Source organism: Harpia harpyja, chromosome 9, assembly GCF_026419915.1.
Source record: "Harpia harpyja isolate bHarHar1 chromosome 9, bHarHar1 primary haplotype, whole genome shotgun sequence".
Classification (NCBI taxonomy): domain Eukaryota; kingdom Metazoa; phylum Chordata; class Aves; order Accipitriformes; family Accipitridae; genus Harpia; species Harpia harpyja.
This window is the reverse complement of record NC_068948.1, coordinates 43,072,409-43,091,804: the sequence shown is the minus strand read 5'-3', so window position 1 is coordinate 43,091,804 and position 19,396 is coordinate 43,072,409. Positions and strand designations below refer to the sequence as shown.

The 19,396-nt window shown below is 51.7% G+C and overlaps 1 protein-coding gene across 9 annotated transcripts in view; it reads right to left on the bottom strand.

The window, feature by feature from the left end:
* The window catches only part of MSI1 (musashi RNA binding protein 1), a 59,949-nt gene that overhangs the window by 6,812 nt on the left and 33,741 nt on the right, over positions 1 to 19,396 (bottom strand). For 6 of the 9 annotated variants that reach the window (XM_052796125.1, XM_052796124.1, XM_052796118.1 and 3 more), the window contains 7 exons: positions 19,094 to 19,135; positions 17,238 to 17,330; positions 6,231 to 6,279; positions 4,124 to 4,206; positions 3,372 to 3,489; positions 1,671 to 1,751; positions 330 to 386 (listed from right to left, as the gene is read on the bottom strand). In XM_052796125.1, the coding sequence (XP_052652085.1) occupies positions 330 to 386; positions 1,671 to 1,751; positions 3,372 to 3,489; positions 4,124 to 4,206; positions 6,231 to 6,279; positions 17,238 to 17,330 (481 nt within the window). In that variant the 5' untranslated portion in view covers positions 19,094 to 19,135. Of the gene's footprint in view, positions 1 to 329; positions 387 to 1,670; positions 1,752 to 3,371; positions 3,490 to 4,123; positions 4,207 to 6,230; positions 6,280 to 17,237; positions 17,331 to 18,011; positions 18,130 to 19,093; positions 19,136 to 19,396 lie in introns of those variants that run through there. The other 3 variants (XM_052796120.1, XM_052796123.1, XM_052796126.1) reach the window with 2 other exon arrangements.

Genomic DNA, 19,396 nt, shown 5'->3' with positions numbered 1-19,396 from the left:
TGCTCTCTGCAGTTTTCCATATCTGGTTTACACCCAGCCTGGGGCGAGGAGCTAAAAACAAGGCAAGCAGCAGGAAACGCCATCTAAGGATTACATGCCTTCATTTCGTATGACCCGCATTGCCCTTCTCAGAGGCAATACACATGGCTCTGATTGCCTCTCCATCTTTCCAGCCCCAGCTTTGGATGGAGCTCGTACAGATGGAAGAGGAAATAAGGAACGTTTCCAGTCTAACTGCACCTGGCTGTGGAGCAGCAACACCACTGGAACAGCCCAAAGCCCCCTTCTCCCCTTCCAGCTTGTGAGTTTAGGAAATGAGCAGGACTGACCTGTGAGCTCAGGGAGGACGGGGGCACTCGGGAGAGGGGTCCGCTCTACACGGAACTCTAAAAACGAAATGCAAGACAGCTTAGGAACTCGTCAAATGCCTCGAGGCAGACCCCACAGAGAGACGGCAGCCGGGGTCTGCTGGGGGAGCAGCCTGCAGCCAGACTGCGACCAGACCAGTGTCTTCTTTAAACTAATTTATAACTGGTGCTGAAAGGTGCTGGACTCCTGCCCTGGAGACTGAAAGGATCCATTTATCCTTAGAATAAATCTGGCCAAGGCAGGGCAAGTGCAAGCTTCACTGCGCAGCCTCAGGTCAGCCCTGGAGCACCGCTTGGCAACCCATCCAATCTGACCTCTCGGCTGCCATGCCAGTGGGTGCTCAGTACGTCCCACACTCATCTGGGCATGGGTTTACAATGAGGCACTTGAAGCCACTATGACTGAGACCCATAAACTGGATTCAGGGATAGCTTCCAGACAGGTAGGAGGCAACAGCAACTTTCAGCCACAGTCAGCCTGGGCTCCCCTCAGGCAAAGAGGAAACTTCCCATTCCCAGCCCCTAACATCAAGACTTCATATATAAACCATCAACACTGAGGGATGGAATAAGGAAGGGATGCTCAGAGTTGCCACTTCTCTAGAAAATAGCAAGACAGTATTTTCCCTGAATGTGCTCTGCCTCGTCCCCCTGCCTCGCAGAGAATGGGAGGGAGAAGAGGCCCCAGAAAGCTCTGAGCAGCTGCGGCACAGCAGGTTCCAGCCATTGATCGCAGAATCCATGTTCTGAGCACATGGCGGGATTGAGAGCTTGAAACCACCCAGTTTGCGGGGGATCTGCAGCCCACCACCCCAGCAGATGCTTTCTGGAGTCTGTGAGTGGTCCAGGCACTGTTCAGAACACAACTGTAGCATTGCAGGCGCCTGCGTTTCGGGTGCCTAGGAGTTCCCTGGACCATGGAAAGCCATGTTTTAAAATTCCGTACTACTTTCAGAGCGGTGGCAACTCTGGTAAAGAGAGACAGACAGACACAAAGGCAGCGAGACAGGCAGAGCTGCAGGGGCCCTTCTGTGTCACAGCAGCAGCCCTACAGAGGAGGCTAACATAAAGGGCGTCAGAGCAGCCTTGGGCTTTTCCTGCCACTGGAGTGTGAGGATAATCCTAATGAAGGACAGGCTGTTCCCACCTATTCCAGGGCTTCTCCCCTCCCCCTTCCACATCCGTCTCCAATTTAAAGAAAGACCAAACAGGGGAAAGGGGCAGAACCTGGGTCACGGATCATGCCAGGGACTCCCGTTACCTGAAGGCAGACCAAAAAAATGAGCAGGGAGCACCACTCACCAGGGAACTGGTAAGTGTAGCCAGGTGCAATGCCAGTGTAACTTCGACTCGCGTAGGTGGCAGCTTGGAAGCCTGGATAACCTGGGGGAAGAGAAAAGGGCTCCGTTACTGCAAGCTCACAGGGTCGATGTCCTTAGCGCCTGGCTGCTCATGAGCAGCATGACCATTAGTGTTAAAACGCTCGAATAGGGCTAATAGCAGAAACCCCAGGAAATTGCCGGGCCGAGTGCACAACGCATGCAAATCTGCAGAAGAGTTTTAGCAGGCCCATTTAATTTTTTCCTCACTCCAAACATGTAAGGACATGGACATTTCCTTCTCAGAAACTCATAGTTCTGCAGACTAAGGCTTTCTGATGCATCAGCTAGATTTACAAATAGGAGGAGATCAGGGAGGTGGGGGCATTTGAATGGCTGAATAGCTCTGAGTCACTTTTGCACTAGAAGTGCTGGCGAATGCAGGCAGAGTGCTTCTTCCTGGCACCAGGCAGGACAATTCCTGCCGTTCCCCAGGAAGCTGACCACCTATACAGCACAAGCCTGTGAGAACGCAGGGCATTGACTCAGAGATGAATATTTGATTTGAGATCTCCCAAGACATGAGTACGTGGATTTCTCAGTGACTCAGCTTGAGCCTTGCTGCTTTAAAATTCAGATGGCTTAGAAAACGCAAAACCCAAAACCACAGGCTGCAGATTTATTTTCCTTCCATAAGTCAAGAGAAAACATTGGGGAAAAAATGCCCTTTTTGGGGTTTTGTTCAGTGACTAACTGCTACTTGGCAGGCTTAGCAAGGAGAGCCAGGCTGAGTACACCCTGCCCAGCAACACCAGCGATGATCCTGAGCAAACAGTGTGCTCTTGGGTCAGCTCAAGCCCGGCTAGAACGAGTGTGGGGAGCAAGAGAAGCCAGGAACAGCAACCGTACTGGAAGCATCATGCTTGACTCTCAGATCTAGGCACAAGGGTTTGTAGACCTGGAAGTAGAAGCTACAAAGGACTTTTTTGTTTAATCTTTTATCTGAACACATTTGCCTTAGAATCATTGGTAAGACATGAAATCCAGCCTGCTTGTCACCAATTCCTCCTTACAAGACAGTCCCACGCTAAGTGTATAGTTTTCCTTGCAATACCAGATACTTGCTGTCCCTGAGATGGAGGAAACAAAGTGAGACAAAGCTTAACTAGAACTTTAAGGGCATTTTTACAGTCTTTAAATGGCAGTAAGGACATCTATATGGACCACTGTTTCAAGTGAAAGCTCAGGGGTTCTTTAATCAACTGATTCATCAGAAAGCCTGTTCAAGTATGGGAGGAAGATGCCTGGGCACAGATCACTCCACACTCGGTTCAGCTATGTAGTTACATTCCATTCCCCGAGAGGCATTAAAGAATTATAGTCTATATGCTATGGCACCGTGGGACCGTTAACAGAGCTGCAGAGGGCCAGAGCTGCCCAGCACATGGCTGTGCCCGGCCAGCTCCGGCTGTCACAGGGCAGCAGTGACAAGTTTGCAGTTTTTCTAGGTGCCACCAGAGGGCAAGTTGTGATCGCGAACAGGTCCCAGCAACCCCCCACAGCGTCCCCGGCCTTGCATCAGGGAGAGCTGCCCTTGGCCGCCCTGCCCGCTCTCTGAATAAAACCTCTAAGCTGCTGCCTGGCACGACCGGGAGCTGGGGAGGAGATCTGTCCTTGGGCTTACCCAGCATGCCGATCCCGAGCATGAAGGCATCCATCCCGTAAGGCATGACTCGGGACCGCCCTCGCGCCGAGCCCGTTGGGGACATCACCTCCTTCGGCTGAGCTTTTTTACACTCCACCTGTCACAAGAAAGTAAGGATTAGGCTCGGCTGCCACGGGCACAGGGCACTGCCACAGAGCACACAGAGGCAGCGGCTGGGCTGCAGACCAGGCAGGACTGCCTGCCGTGACGGCATTCCTCAGCCCTGGCCACCGCCGACAGCCCATTCCGCTGTCCTTCCCTAGCGTCCCTGCCTCTGGCCTCCACACTGCCAGCCTTCCGTCTTGCTCTGCAGCCACCACAGGCAATGGAGAGCTCAAACACTGCTTTTCTCCTCCTGGAGCTGCCCTCAATGCTCTGCCTGGCCCTGCACCAGGGCCTCGAACCCTAATTTTCCTCATTTCTGAATAAAGGTTAAACCTGCCCCCTCCCAGGCCACCAAGAGGTTTCACGTAGCTTCAAAACCTCCAAGTACTGCACAATTCCTCATTACAGTTAGCTCTTCTCCTTGAAAATTCAGTATTGTGCTCCACACTGTGAGCTTCTTTCCCAGACTGGCTGCTGTGATTTTGGGGAAAAGATTCAACCCAATTCACCACAAAAGACAAAAGTGTGTTGGGACCCAAGCGCCTTACACCCTGCCCCTGTTCCACTGCCCCACTGTATCCTATACCTCTGTCCCTTCTCCCCCAGGTTCTGCCCCAGACACTCACCATTTTGTTGTTGATCTCATGGAAGTGGATTTCACACACTTTTTCCACAATGTCTTCACTTTCAAATGTGACAAACCCAAACCCTGAAGAAAAGGCAAAACTCCTTGAGCAGGTCAGAGCTCTGTGCAGTTTGCACCCGCTACCCACATCCTTTTAGTGGCAGGAGAAGAGAAGGACGGTACAATCAGCCCTTTCTAAAACAGCTGTCACTCATCTTCCGTCTCCAGCAAATCCTGCTTTTATGCACAAGAAGAACAGGACCATCCCCTTATAGATTGCCCTTTCCTCCTCATCCTGTACTTCCCAACCTCTCTGAACTCAACTGCTCTCAAAATCAAGTTTGGGTTTTTTTTTTAAACTTTGCCGTTTGCAAGGCAAACCACATGGCTGACAAAGCTGGGGAGGATCCCGGCAGACGCTCACACAAAGAGAGTCAGTGGAGAAATGAACAGCTGCTTGCCAGGACATCACCATCCTCGCTAAACACACTCCACCAGCAATAACACCCTGCTCGTTTCCTCAGCAGTCACCGGTCATTAAGGCCTTGTATAAGCAGGCAAGTATCAGCAATGCAGTTGTACAGAACAAGACAGATAGACACAAGCAAAGCGATTTGCAAAGTTTCACCAAAGTAAGGTTAGTATCTGGGGTAAGACAGGACAGCGTGTTCCTGGCCCCTGGCCCACGCTCACACCTCCTTTCTCTCACCAACCCCTCTGCTGACAGTTCTGGCAAAGACCAGCTCGGGTGGGCAGACTAAACTCCTCTCAGCTGACTGCAGTCGCTTCCGGAAAACTGAGGCAGGTGGGAGGATGTCTTTAAGCTTGCCTTACAAGCAAGCTGGGATTAAGCAGAGCTTTCTGCTTTACAGAACTAGCCAATTCCACGGTGCTTTAAAATAACTTTTAGAAACAGATGGGGATCTGCTGCCCAGAACCCCACTTTTTCCTCCATGCTGCCAGAAAAGTCTCTCTCCATAAACTCCTCCATCTGTCTGTGCCCAGGTAGTTACGCACCATTCACCTCAACACCCACAAGCGGAGGGGCTCGGGAGTTCAAGAACAAAACCCTGATGCCAAAACCAGTCCTGAGCCCCATCAGACCCCCACCAGGCCTACTGCACCCTGGGCAGAAGTCCACGCTTCCGACATAGTGGCTGGCAGCTCTCCCTGCTCCTTCCAAAACCCCCAACAACTCTTTAATTGGACTAGTGACTAGGAGGCACCCATGGAGGAACAGGGGTTAACACTTCTTCCCTTTTAAGATAAAGCTGGAACAACATTCAAGGCCAGGCAATCAGAGTAGATTTAATGGCTCTAGAAAAAAGCAAAAACCTGAAGGGCACACAGTGTAGCGAGAGCAGAAGGGAGCGTTCCCTCACTGATCCGGGGGCAGAGGTGCTTGGAAGTGCTTCAAACAACACACGGACATGAGAGTGGCCAAGCACAGGGCTGTTACTGGCCCTGATTTGAAAGATGCCGAAGCTAAGTTTGCAGGTTAAGTTGTTGCCAATAAATCTCCGAGCTGGTTCAATGCTAGTGTCGAGCCCTGCCACACCACTGGATAGTCGGTCTGAAGACTCACTGGGAAATCGGGAGGCAGGAACGCCCATGGGTGGACTGGGTCCAGATAGCGCAAATATTACAGCCTTGCTCCCATCCTGTAACCAGACTCCACCAGCAAGACTTGGGTAAGAAAAGGTGACCTGGGAGCACAAGCGGGCTCCAGGCCGAGGAAGGGGCAAGAAGCAGGCACTCTTCAGGCTCTCGTGTCAGCTTTCCCGGAGCTCAGATTACTCAGGACAAGGTAAGACACACACTGCGGGCTGGAGCCACGGAGGTAAGCGGGCAGGGGAGGGGGCCGTCTCCTCTCACATATCTGCAACTCGGCGAGTTTACAGCACAGGAAACGCACTGGACAAAAGCTCTCTGTGCTGCAAGGGACGCTGGTAAAGGATGCAGATGCAAAAGGATGGGGCGACTGGAGGCAAGATAAAGAGCAGCTGCGACCCGCGTCCCCTGCTGCTGGGATACTAACCCCTCCCTAGGCAAGGCAGGAGGCAAACCCTCCGCAGTTCCCTGTCCTACGGCCAGAAGACCGCTCTCACCTCGGTGCCGGTTGGTTGTCTTGTCGAACATCAGCATTGCATCGTCCACCTGCAAAGAGAAGGGCGCCGGTCAGATTATTGCTGTTGCCACGAGCATCCTCTGACACATTTGTGCAGAGCTTCCCAGGCCTCCCCAAACCTGAGGGGATCGAGATGAGACCTATCCCCAAGGAGGAAACAGGGTGTACAGACACATCAGCTACCACACCAGGCCCTTCCTTCCCCAAGCCACAACCAGCACGGTTCCCCCCACCAGCCTGGGGCAGGTGCTGCCGAGCTGAGCCCCCTCGGCCCGGCCCCTGGCAGCAAGCGACCCCGATTGTTTGCCTGCGGCTCCAGCCGGGGGGCAAGGAGCAGGGAAGGCATTGTTCCCAAATCCCGGCCTCAAAGGAGAGGAGAATTAAAGGGGGGGGGAGAGAAGCAAAGCTGGAGAGGGGAGAGGAATAAGGGGCCTCCCAGCGACAGGGGAAGCGGAGGCCTCAGACAACAGAGCCTGCCTGGGAAAGCTGGGAAGCGCCCCCGCCCCCACCCCAGAGGAGCCTTTCCTCTAAGTGAGGTTTCCCACTGCTGGAGGCTGTAATTAGAGCAAATTTACTGCAAGGCCTGAGCAGGGCTGCCTTCCCGGGGGGAGGGGCGGCCGGATCCCATCCCCCAGCCGGCCTGGGGCTGCTCTCCTCCCCGGCGAGCACATCACCGCCTGGTGCCACTTTTCCCCCCCCTCCATCTTCCCGCTGGGTGCTGCCTTGCAGAGACGCATCTGCACCGCTCCGCAGGTCAGGCCGAGCAGGGTTAAAAAATACACTTCAATCCCCTCCGTGTAAGCCCCAGTGTAAACCTGTCCCACTGACCCATCCCTCCTCTCTAATACCACTGCCTTAATCCGATTATGAAACTGGACGTGCAAGTGCTCAGGGGAGGCGGCAGCAGTCTCCGGCCAGCAGCTGCCCCGGCCCTCCTCCTCCTCCTCCTCCTCCTCCTCCTCCTCCTCCATGTGAGACAGCCGCTCCCCGAGCAGCCAGCCCCGCACGCCCCCAACTCCGCACAAGGATTACTCCCTTGCCTCATCCCTGGGAAGCATCTGCGTGGCTGCCTTCTCCAGAACAGCCCACCGCTGCGGGCAGAGCGCTGCCCATACCCTGGCGCAGGCAGCCACTGGCTTCGCTCGTGGAGAGCTCAAAACCCACGTCAGGGAAGGGAGAGGGCTCCTAGCCTCAGCCCCCCCAAGGACAAACTGGGACAGCCAGCTCTACCTCAGTGCCACGAGGATGGAAGGAGCCCTTGCTAACGCTTCCAGTGCCATCATGAGCAGAGAGAGATCATCTTTGATGCCCTTGGGCTTTTCCAACATGTCCAGCCCACACGAGCGAGAGGTGACGACAGACAACCTGGCTCCCGCTCCTCCCGCGCTCTTCCCATCCCGGCTCAGCCTCCCTCGGCCAAGTCAATGGACACCTGAGAAACGTGCCAGGCATCCAGTCAGAGCCACGGGGGATGTAAGACTTCACACAGAGCCAAAGCAACTCCTTAGCAGCTTCCCAAGACACTGCCACAGAGCTGGGGCCTGACAGCAGCTCATCACGCTGCCATTCCCCATCGCCGCTCGCTCCTGTGCCTGCACCATTTCCCTTCACGGTGCCAGCACAACTGTGACATGCTGGGGGGAAACCTGACATGGCTTAAAAATATTTCAAGAGGTTTTACTGTCTGTTTTTCTTCATTTTTTAAGCTAGATCCATTCCTCCATCCAGTTCACAAAAAGGCTGGGCACAAAGCTGTCCTCCTCCCCACTAAACACTGGGAGAAAGCTGTGTCAACGGCACTCTGTGGTCGTGCCACTCCCGAGGACTTCAACTCAGGTAGCTGGAGCCCACAGACCGACCCATCATGACAAGAGATGGGCACGGGAGAGAAAAAACCAGCAGGGACAAGCACAGCCCAGCTCCTGACTTACTCTGTCCGACAAGCCCCAGCAACAACCTCTTCTTCACAGAGCCTGGAAAGCGGGAGCAGCTGCAAGCGGCAGAGCCCAGCACACATCCACACACAAAACCACCTCACAGCAACGTCCTGGGCAACGGCTGGGCTCTCCCGCGGTGCTGGAGCACTCAGAGCCAGGAGACATGCAACCACTTCTTCCCAAACTGTACTCCGTACAGTTCTTCCCAAACTGTACTCTGCAGCCTTCCTTCAGCTAAGCTTTTTTCTATGTTTCTGCTGGTGCTTTGAGATCAGGTGTCTACCCAGCACCCCAAAATGGACTCATCTTGCAAAAGACATATTTACAATAACACACGTACTCTGTTTGAAAGCTGATTCCAGTCATGAACTACATCTAAGATACCTAAGTGTATATACACATAACGTGAAATAGCCTCACCCCACTCAACCCTAGGGCCTCAACTCTGTGTATGGCTACAAACGGTGTTTTTTATTGCCAGCAAAACCTGCACATGAGCATCTTCTTGTCTCCTTCCAAGGCAACAGGTGAGATGAGTTGGGTGGTCTCAGACAGCACACTGCCAGTGCCATGAGGTAAAGCAGGGCCCGGCAACCCAGAGCGGGTGCAGAGGTAGTGCTGGAGCCTACAAATGCCTGCAGGACAGGCTGCAGACCGGAGTGCACCGCAGAGCCAGGAGAAAGGCCTCACCTGCATCCACGGGGAGCGGCCATTTCCAGCACCCTGCCCAGGGTGTCCAGCCTCCCGCCGGCTCTGCCCCAGATCCCCCCTAGCTCTTGCCACCACCCCTGCAGCTAGGCGAGGGGCTGGGGACCAGCTGCCTCAGCTCGTAGGGCTCCCTAAAACCCAGCACTACCCGCACACTCGCGCAGACCCTCGCACCAAGCGCTGACCGCTGAGGAGGTACCATGGCCGGCTCCCACCAAAGACCAGCCCCAGGCAGGGAGCAAGCCAGGCCTGCACCGACTCCGCAGCCACAACCAGGCGTAAGTTGCAGCCCCCCGGCGGGCTTCTATTGTGGAGGCGAGGCGAACCGACACCCCCCCCCACTCCCGCCCTCCACCGCCGCGCCGGGCCCTTCCCGGCTGGGCCGCGCCGGGCCCCAACAAAGGCGGCCGCCGGCGGGGCCGTCGCCACGGCAACGCGGCCGCCAATAGCAGCTGCCGCCCGGATTAGCGCCGCGCACAAAGCCGCCCCGCTGCGCCGGCCCCGCGCCCGCCTCGCCAGCGGCGGCGCCCTCACACGGATCGCGGCCTGTGATGGCCTGCGGGAGGGCACCCGCCGGGGGCCTGCGGCAGGCCATCACAGGCAAACCACCATCGCACACACGGGGGAGTCACGCCGCAAGGAGAAAGGTCTCACAGCCAGGCCCCTCCTGCACCGACTTTGCCCCCTCCACACACACCTCCCGGCCGTGCTTCTGGCGGGACAGAGGTGCCGCCATCTTGTCTCACCCCCCCCCCACTGAGGGTGAGGGCGGCAGGTCTGGGCTGAGGCAGGTTGTGAGGGACTGAGGGGACAGGGAGCCAGGGGTGTGGTGATGCAAAGGATGGGGGGAAAAGGGGGATTTGGGGTCTCCAGAGGGGCAGAAACGGAGGTGCCACCCCCAGGCAATCCCCACTGGTTGGCAGACACAAAACAGGTCAACTACCCGAGCACTGGATGTAGGAAGAGCGCGTGGAAAATAGCACTTAGGAGTTTCAGAAACTCCCCAAGTTCATTTTTAATAGGGTGTGGAAATAATCTATGATGATCAGAACTGTACTTTAACAAAGGCTTTTTGGCTGGGTGAATTGTGTTTCTCCCCAGTCTCCCCCCCCTTAAATAAATATTTGTTTCAATTCTTTAAACATAGTCAAAGAAGCAGATCACTTTACTAGAAAACTGTTTAGCTTAGTGGTCAAGGCTCTCTCCCAGGGAACTTTTTAACTTGCTGGTCCAGGCTGCAGTTAACCAACATTTGAGGTTAGAAGTTCAAGGTTTGTTAATTTTGAGGAATGATGTCTTTCGCCGTGTTTAGCCACAGGGGTCAAAAACGTCAAGACAAAAAGAGGGAGTCCCAAGAGCAGTGACTCTTGCTCTCTAGGTGTATCCTTCCCAAGAAACCCTACCACAGGAGACTACGTCTTTGGCAGGTACAGTTCGGGAGTAGGTACCACACCCCTGAGCCTTAAATCCAAGCTAACATCACCTCCTCTCAATTCTGTCTCCAGCAGCTCTCTCTAGCTTTGGAAAACCAAATGGGAGTGGAAGAAGGATAAAGGCTTTGGGCTCAGTGGAGGTAACGCATTCAGAAAGTGAAAAAAGGTTTGTCCCTGAGGAGGAAGCTCTTCTAATCCTCCATGGATTTGCCACTGCTGAGACCTCCTGCAGAAGAGCTGCAAGCAGCACCTTCCCGAGAGGAGGAGACAGGCCCTTCTCAAACCAGCACCTGGTTTTGATGAGAGCGGTGTGGTGGTGACAGGAAGGAAAAGTGACAGTCACAGGTTTCAGAGAGAGACTCCACCAAAGCAGCCCTCAGCCTAGCCAAAGTATTCAGGTGCACAGATATGAGGCATTTCATACCAAAACAGAATGCAGTACAATCCACCTGGCCTTGGCCAAAAGGGCTGATTTTTTTTTTTCAATGGCTTAGTCCCACTCTAACATCTTTCAGTCTTCCTGGGACAGTCATAGGTGTCTGCAAAAGAGGAAGCCAATGGCAGCCTCATGAAGATTTAAAAAGAATAATAATAAAATTTCCAACACAAGTTTGATGAGAAATGTTGGCTGCACTTCCACATGGGCAGATCTTGAAAAAAGTTGTAAATATTCAAGCAAAGGCTTTGCAGAGATGGGCATCTTCCACCTGAACAGCAACTAAAGATGGCTGGCTGGTCCTAGAAGGAACCATGGCAACGTATTTGTAGAAAAATCAGGCAGAATAATAACAACTGCCGAGACATCTTCAATGTGGGAAGTATAAACCAAACAATCTAGAAACCACTCAGCCATCCTGTCAAGAGAGGGCATTAGCAACCCTGCGAGGTTCTCCCAGCTGCTCAAACAGGACAGGCCAATTCTGGGGAGGAGGACGCACCGACCCAGAGCCCAGCTCCAGGGAGCAGGCATGCTGCGCCCGCACGGCGCCGGGAGGACCCTTCTTACCCCACTCTGCAGAACCATTCTCAAAACTCTGGGAATGAGACTTGGCCGAGGGACAGAGCCCGTTCCGTGCCACAGGTGAGCGGGACAGCCTGTCCAGGTGTTCCTGCCTGCTCTTGCACTGCACCTCGGGCACCTGGCAAATATCAAATGAACCACTGAAGACCTGAATGACCATTACTGCTACAGCATTTTTGGCTATTTGCCTACCAGATGCGGAGCACAGAGAACCCTTTGTTCCAGAGGCATTGTTACCACAAGCCAAACTGCCTACTGCCACAAGAGAGGTGATCAGATTCCCCTTCTCCTCCCCTCCCCATCTGTTCATTGCAACCATGTTACGCGTGAGAATTTGCATAAATTGCCCTCTGATCTGTGGAAGAAAATCCAAAATCCAGTTTGGAAATCCACAGCAGGTTGACAAGCAGCTTTGATCCCTGAAATTTCCAGAGAGCAGCAGATTAAGGATTAATTAATTAACATTCTCCAGATCCAAAGTGAGGGAAATCATGCCCACTGTAAGCACAGGAACAAGTCTTCCTTTAAAGAAATTCCCCATCAGTATCTAAAGGTTCTCCAATTAGTCAGCAGGGAAAACTCATTTCATATACCCAAGTCAACCACACCATTTTTCTGGCAGGTGTACATGAATATGCATTTGTGACAGACATGCAAACCCTCATCAAATCCAGCACCTCAGATATGGGGGTTTTCTCTTGGTCGGGACAGTACTAGAGTCGTTGCCTGAGCGAGATGTCAGAAGCTGTCTGAGGCAAACGGTCCAGAATTTGGACTTGAGTATTAGATGGCAGCCCAAAGGTCAGAATCGTCCTCAGACCTCAGCAGATCTTTTTTCTTGTTTGCTTCCAGGATATTTTTAGAGGGCAGATCTCTCTCTGGGCACGATCTGCCTCACAGAGGCTGAGCTTTCATGACCGACTCATCCACATACGCGGATCACCTGCAGGCCCAGGGAGAGATGCAGACTGTTTTTAAGCACTTTTCAAGCACCCTTGGAGCCACAACTGATTAGTGAGTCATGCAAAGACGTCATTGTGAATATATTTCTTGCATTTCTGCTTCACGAAATGCAAAAGCACAAAAGAAAACCATGAGTTCAAACACCTGAATTGGGTCCAGGCCCCCATTTCTTCCAGCACCTCTGCATTTCTAGTTTCTGAAAGGATCGACTTCTCTCCTAATGACAAAAGACTGGCTGCACCAAGTTCGAGCAGAGTCCACCTTGCCCAACACCCCCCCAAGATACCAACCAACAACAGACACCTTTGGAAGAACGTAAAGACAAGGCAAGGATATTACGATAGACCCCAGAACACTCCATCATCTTCCAAGCCATTTGTGATTTGGGGATTTCCTGAACTCAAAGGCGTGTCTCTGTATTTAGAAGACCTTCCATGCATTTGTCCAATCATTTTGGAGCCTATGCAGATTTTAGCAACGTCCTGGGGCAAAGATTTCACAGCTTAGATAAGCTCCATGACAAAAAGACCTTATTTGTTCTGAGCCTCCTACCTTGCAATTTATTTGATTTTGTCTACCACAAAACCTCATCAGACCAACCCTTGAAAAAGAAAGATATGAGTTTTTTCAGATATGATTTGAAACAAGCGACCTTGCTTACAAGACCAGAGACCCAACAGTCCAAGGAAATTACTCTGATGGACAATCCCTTTCCCCCCCCAAAAATAACACAGAACAACATGTTCCCACAGCTTGAAGTAGAAAAGGAGGAAGCTGGGACACAAGCTCCTCTGAGGCATCCTCATACGTGCTGAACTAGACGGAGGACTAGCTATGCCTGAGGTGGTAGGTGCAAGATATCTTCCTCCTCTCTTTCTGCTTCAGGTTTCAGTGAGGGTGGTAGCCTGAATCTAGAGAGGCTGTTGAAGTACTTCCTTGTGCAGTCTAAGGATCTCCAACACCATCCAACTTAAGCCAAGACACTTGGCTACACATACTGTGAATGCAATTCTTTCCAGGACTTCGGTCCTACAGTTGAAAAAATAATCTCCTTTAGAAAGCATGTCTGTGGCCTTAGCTTGCATCTCAAAGAGACTTGAATTTTGGAGCCAGAGCTGTTTCCTAGAGATCCCGCTATGTTCAAAGCCCTAGCAGCTGCACCTGACAAACCATAGCCAGCTTGAGTGCACTTCTCAGTCTCTCTCACTGTACTAAAAAAACAAAACAAAACAAAAAAAACCAACCACCTTTGTGTTTTCTTCCTCAGGAAAACAGCAGCCCATATTTTTCATTCACAGTTTTGGAAGAAGAAAAAAAATAAAGTGATCCTTCTTTGAAGCAGAGAAACTCACACTGTATTTGGGATCCTCTTTGAAGCTTCACCTTTTGTGCCTGTTAAAACCAAGTATTTTGATATGAAGAACTGGGGTGCCAGCCTCTCCCTTTCTTCCTGTATCCCTAAGTAATACTCATGGATTTCCTCCTCACGCATTTTCATTTTTCTTTTGCCACTTCCATTTTACAAAGCTGAGAGAAGGTTTTGGATGCAGCAAGGAAAGAAAACAAAACAAAAATAGGAGTAAGCGGAAATGCAAAAATGGAAAAATCAGACTTCGGAATTTTATTTTATGAAACGGGGAACCTTTTCATCTCCAGCCCAACCAAACTTCCATTTTTTTTCCTGCTAATGGACACACGAGGTATGTTGCTTCTGACCCAAGATGCACCAACACTAACTACCTTGGTAGACTTGTGAACTGCAGGTCACTGATTTGGACCGGAGAGAACATTATGATAATCTAATTTGACCTCGTCCGTACTGCAGGCCATAGCACTTCCTCTCGTAATTCCTACAGCATGTGCATGCTCTCTGTCTGGACTAAAATGTATTTTTCAAAAAACATCTACCCTAATTTAAAGGCTTTAAGTGGTGGCAAATCTAACACATGCTTAGGCTTGCGGCCTGAGGGTTACCTAGAAGATAACCTTCACGCAAAACCCATTCAGCAGTCTGTACTCACTTGCCCTTAGAAGCAGAGGATGATCTCTCCCTGAAGCTGAGATACAAACGGAGCTTGCCACTGGCTTATCAAAGATTGACTAAAAATCACCCCCAGGAACCTGGGTACCTTGATCTTGAGGAACCAAGACAGGATGACTTCGTGCTCCCCGCTCTCTCCTCTCTAGATCCTAAGTGTTCCCATACCTCCCTGGACAGGCAGGAGGAAAGAAGAACAATTTTTCTCCTGCCAGATCCTAGAAAACTGTGGGGCTGCTTGGAAGAAGAGGTAACATAGACAAAGCCATTTCCTCAGAGGGTGAGTCCTCCAAGGAAATGCTTCAAAAGGGCATCCTTAACAATTCCTTCTCAGACAGTCCCAATCCAATTGGCCCAAATGACTTAGAAAATATTTTCTCAGACAGGCTTTCCAAGATGAGGATAACACGACAAGCTTCACCACCTCTCACTTAAAGGTGCCACAAATCGAGGAAACGAAGACCACAGAGTGAGGTGCCAAGAGTATCTCTAAAGAAGGGATCCTAGGAGACCTCTGAAAGCTAGGAGGCCCCAGAGTATCATAAGCAAACACCAAAAGAGCCTGTGTACCAAAATCATGTTCTCCATGAGTCACATCTGAAACTGAAGGCAAAGGGCTTTTCTTAGCCCTGGAAACCACAGAGCAGTGCATTCAGAACGCAGAACCCCAGAGCTCATGGTCACAGAGGCTCTCCTCTGAAACACGCTTTCCCACTGATCCTGTGTGTCAGCCACACAGAGCTACCAACTGGAGAGAATTTCTCAGGAAACAGTTCTCCTGGCCTTTGGTGAATTATTTGAGGCTTAGCCTGGAAGATGGTTACAGGCCAGGAGAGATGCTTTATACAAGAGCTTTGAGGAGTCTCTCCTCAGCTGAAACGGTCAGATGAGTCAGAAAACTGCCCCAAAAATGGAGAGTCAATCTGACCAGCCCTGACCTCTCCCCACAGAAACTCCACAGAGCCAAGAGGCCAGCTGCATCGGCCTCATGCAGATTTTGAGCGCCGGATGTTGTCCAGGATGCCGGTTCTTTGGAAATGAATTGCACTGAGCTATGCAGAACTCTCCCTTCTGCCCAGTCCCAAGAAAACAATCTGACACAACCAGTTCTTGCCAGTCGCCTGACGTCAGGACCCCTTTCAGCACATGACCATTAAACAAGAGGAACACAACAGCGTAACACCCCAAAAGAACTGGAAAGTTCTTCTCAAACTAGAGCAACCATAACTGCTTGTAAACAAGAGTGCTACATGACATGCTTCTGCTTCAAATTAACAGAGGTACAGTTAAGGTGAAAAGGGGATTACACCCAAGACATTTTGTTTTCCTATCAAATGCATCCATCAGCAGCACAGAAGCACATGCCAGTCAAACTAACAACCTTCAGACAACACAGACACACAGACACCACCACCTTTACTGGTGACACTTCAGTGACACCATGTAAAAGCTCTTGAAAACACAACAGAGTTTGCTTATTTCTAACAGAAAATAAAACCACACAGAGCTAATGACTAGCAAACATGGAGATACGTGACCACTTTTGCTATTGCCACTTTCTCTTAGGATTGAATAGAAATACAAAGGAGTCCCACTTTGCAGTCATGATGGCATCCCAGGACACGCAGATTTGACTTCAGAAGCTGACCAAAGGTACTGAGCAAACACTTGTTCCAAACTCTGCCCAAAAGTTCCAACGATACCGCAAAACTGGTTACAAAACTCCCCTTCCTTTCACCAATTAATGTGCCTTAACATAACATTACCCTTTTGCAGGACCTTTCAGAAGGAAATTAATACCAAATTCATCCTATACATACTATATATTATATATCCTATATAATACTTCATCCCTCACACTCTACAGTTCCTGTGGTTCTTTCCTCCACATCCATGATCCTATCAGCAACATCCTGGCCAGATTACCACCCAGCAAACCGTGTTCTGCCCCCTAGCCAGGCAGGAAGGTCCCAACAGCTACAGAATCCAACACTTCCTGCCTCGAAAAGCAAGCCCGTGAACACCACCAAACAACGGTGCAACAGTCACAGTGCCCTGCCCCAGAGGTGACCACATTCAGCGTTTGGGTACGATGATCCCCATCAGTTCCAAATCCCATTAAAAATCTTGAGATCCTTCAGTCTAATACTTCTGAGATTGCTCCTGGGGATGCTCACAACCTCCTGACGCAGCTGAAAGGCCAAGACCAAGTCCCCTTCTATCCTCCGATTCAGTCCCGACTCACAATCTGCACACCTGGCTGTCACGGACCACGGCACAAGTGACTTCCATCCACAGAAGCCCACCCTTCCCTGAGCCACCAGCTGGCACAGAAGAGCCAGACCAACACAAGGGACAGCCGTAGTGCCAAATTTTCTTCAAACATCCAAAAATAACATCACCACTTGCCCAAGACTCAGCAGGAGAAGTTTTGGGACCAAAAGGCTTATTTTTAATAAAGGATTAGCAAAATATCGATTACAAGGCTTTGAGTTAGAAACAGGCCAAAATCGCAGGTTTGATGCTGCATCCACTCTGTTAGGAGCGTCTACAAAACTTCCTCCAGTGTTTGAACAAACTGCAAATCTGCGGGCCACAGGAGGCCTCTGGATAGGGAAAAACTGGAAAACCATTTCCCCTAGCCCAGGTCCTACTGACTCCAGGAACAAGCACAAACTCTTTGTTTCAAATCATTACAGGGCAGGAGTCACTGGCTGTAGCCCCTACAAAGACATTACAGCCAGCCAGCATCTGTAACTGACCTTGAATCTACTTAACCCCACGCAAAAGACTCGCAAGCTCCTAATCCCGCCTCCACAGAAGTTCAGAAAACTCCTTTTTGCCCCAGAAGCAACAGCTTTGATCCAACACCACTCAAGAGACTTACCTTCCCAAACTGCTCGAAATATTGTTTCACATCCTCCACAGTAGTGTTCACAGACAGACCACCCACAAATATCTTCTTCGTTCGGGTCACCATCTGGAAAAGGGAAGGACAGGAATTCACCGAATAAACCCAGAGCGAGCAGAGAACAAGACTCAAAAGGCCACTAACTCCCCTCTGCTGCTGGGAAGCGCCTGCCCCTTTGCTGCAGCCGAGCTTCCACCTCCTCGAAGCCCTCTGGCCAGACACGGCTGGCAGATCCATCCCACGCCGGACCCCAGTTCATGCTCTCGCCCTCACGCCACCCAATCATGCTTGCCAGCACCCAACCACCACCTCCTCCTCGGACAGCACATTACCAGCCTCTCCCCTCACTAACCTGCTGCCACTCCCTTGGCACCTTCACACCGCCCCAAAGGCGTGGGGCAGGACTGTCCCCTCCCCTGCCCTTCAGCTCCTCTCGCAGCCCTGCCACTTTGCACAGCCAGCCTCCTCCAGGCTCCCCCAGAGATGACTGCTCTGCTTCCCAGAACGGAAAGACGGGCAGAAGGTCTGCCAGCGCAGGTAGGCTCACCAGGCTTTGCCCTCCTAGCTCGCAAATCGCAAAGCATCTGGTCTTGCGTGGAATAAGCCTCATTTCGCACCCATTCCCCAGTCACTTAAAAGGACCCCAGTCAACTCCCAGTTAAATCTCTTTTGCCTTTGCAAGACGGCAAAGAGAGGATCCCTCTGCCACTTGTCACTCATGCAGCTGGAACAAGGAAGAAAACTAACTACCCTGAGAGGGGCCATTGCTGCTAGGCTGAGGCACACCGACATCCTTTGAACCGGCTCTCCAGCTGCATCCTCCCCTTAGCTGCTTGGCTACACCCCTGCTCTCAGAGGAACACATGGTCCTAATTACCCCAAGGAGCATAGGGCTAATCCGCAGCAATTCCCTGGCTTGGAGAGCAGCCCGTTCTAACACTAAAGCACCTTCTGTCACCAAACTGCTTAATGGAATTAACCCAATTCCTACCATGTGCTTCCTGGCTCCAGTTACTTGGGATACCTGCTCACCAATTGTTCTCAGTGCCTGATCCCCCTTTCTTCCCTCCTGGCACCAGTCCCCTCTTCCCTCTCTGCTTCTTGACACTGCTTCTCCCCAGCTCTTTCTCCTGTGACAGCACTTGGAATAGAGACTCTAAACTTTAAAACTCCCATCCAAGAGCAAAGTTAAAGGGTGACCCCAAAGTCTAAAGGCAGTCTCCAGCCTGCTGCTGGCTCCTCAGTTAAAAGTTTCTAGCTGCACGCCTGGAAAAAGTTCCTGCAACTGCGCATTTCGATGCCAGAGCCTCTCGTAGATAAGGTCCAACACCAAACTCCTTCTGCCTTTTCCAGTGCTGAAGCACACAAGGGCATTTCACAAAATGAAATCCTTCTCCCCCTCCCTGCCATTCCTACACCTATTCGTACACACACCTGTGCATACACACGACCCTCTTTCCACGTGTATCACATTGCAGCGTGGAGCTGTTCTGCATCTCCTAAGGCCTGAAACTTCCAGACACTGCCTGCAACCTCAGATGGACTAAGTTCACCCTGGGCAGCATTTATTTCACCAGCTCTAACTAGCGCATCCTAAAGTACAACCGAGGGACCTCCTGGTTCCTCCAGCGCCCCGCAAACCCCCAGCGCTGCACTGCAAGCCCAACAGGAGCACACCGCGGTGCAGCACAGCAGCTCCCGCTCCAGGTGAGTCCTGAGCAAACCCCAGGGAGCGACTCCGTTGTACGCACTGGCAACATTGCACGGAGGGACAAGATTCACCACCACGAATTTCGCCCTTTGGGGTGGCAAGGGCTGCCCGCAGTGCTTACCTTGGGCTGTGCTCGGCGGGGGAACGCTACCTTCGGGTCAATCTGAAAGAGATGTGGGGAAGAAGAGGTGAACACGCTTTTGCTGCCTATTTACAGACGCAGGGTTTCCTCCATGCGCACGGCTGTCTCTGCCCACACGGCACCTTGCTAAAAACCCAAAGAATCTACCTGAGGTGCATAAAATGAAGCTGACTGCAGACATCTTTCCCTCTCAGTAAGGTGTAATCCAGGGAGACTACAAGTCCCAGCATGCAGTGGTCCGTCTCCGGCTGAGCGCTGGCCAGACGCACCCGAGAACCCATC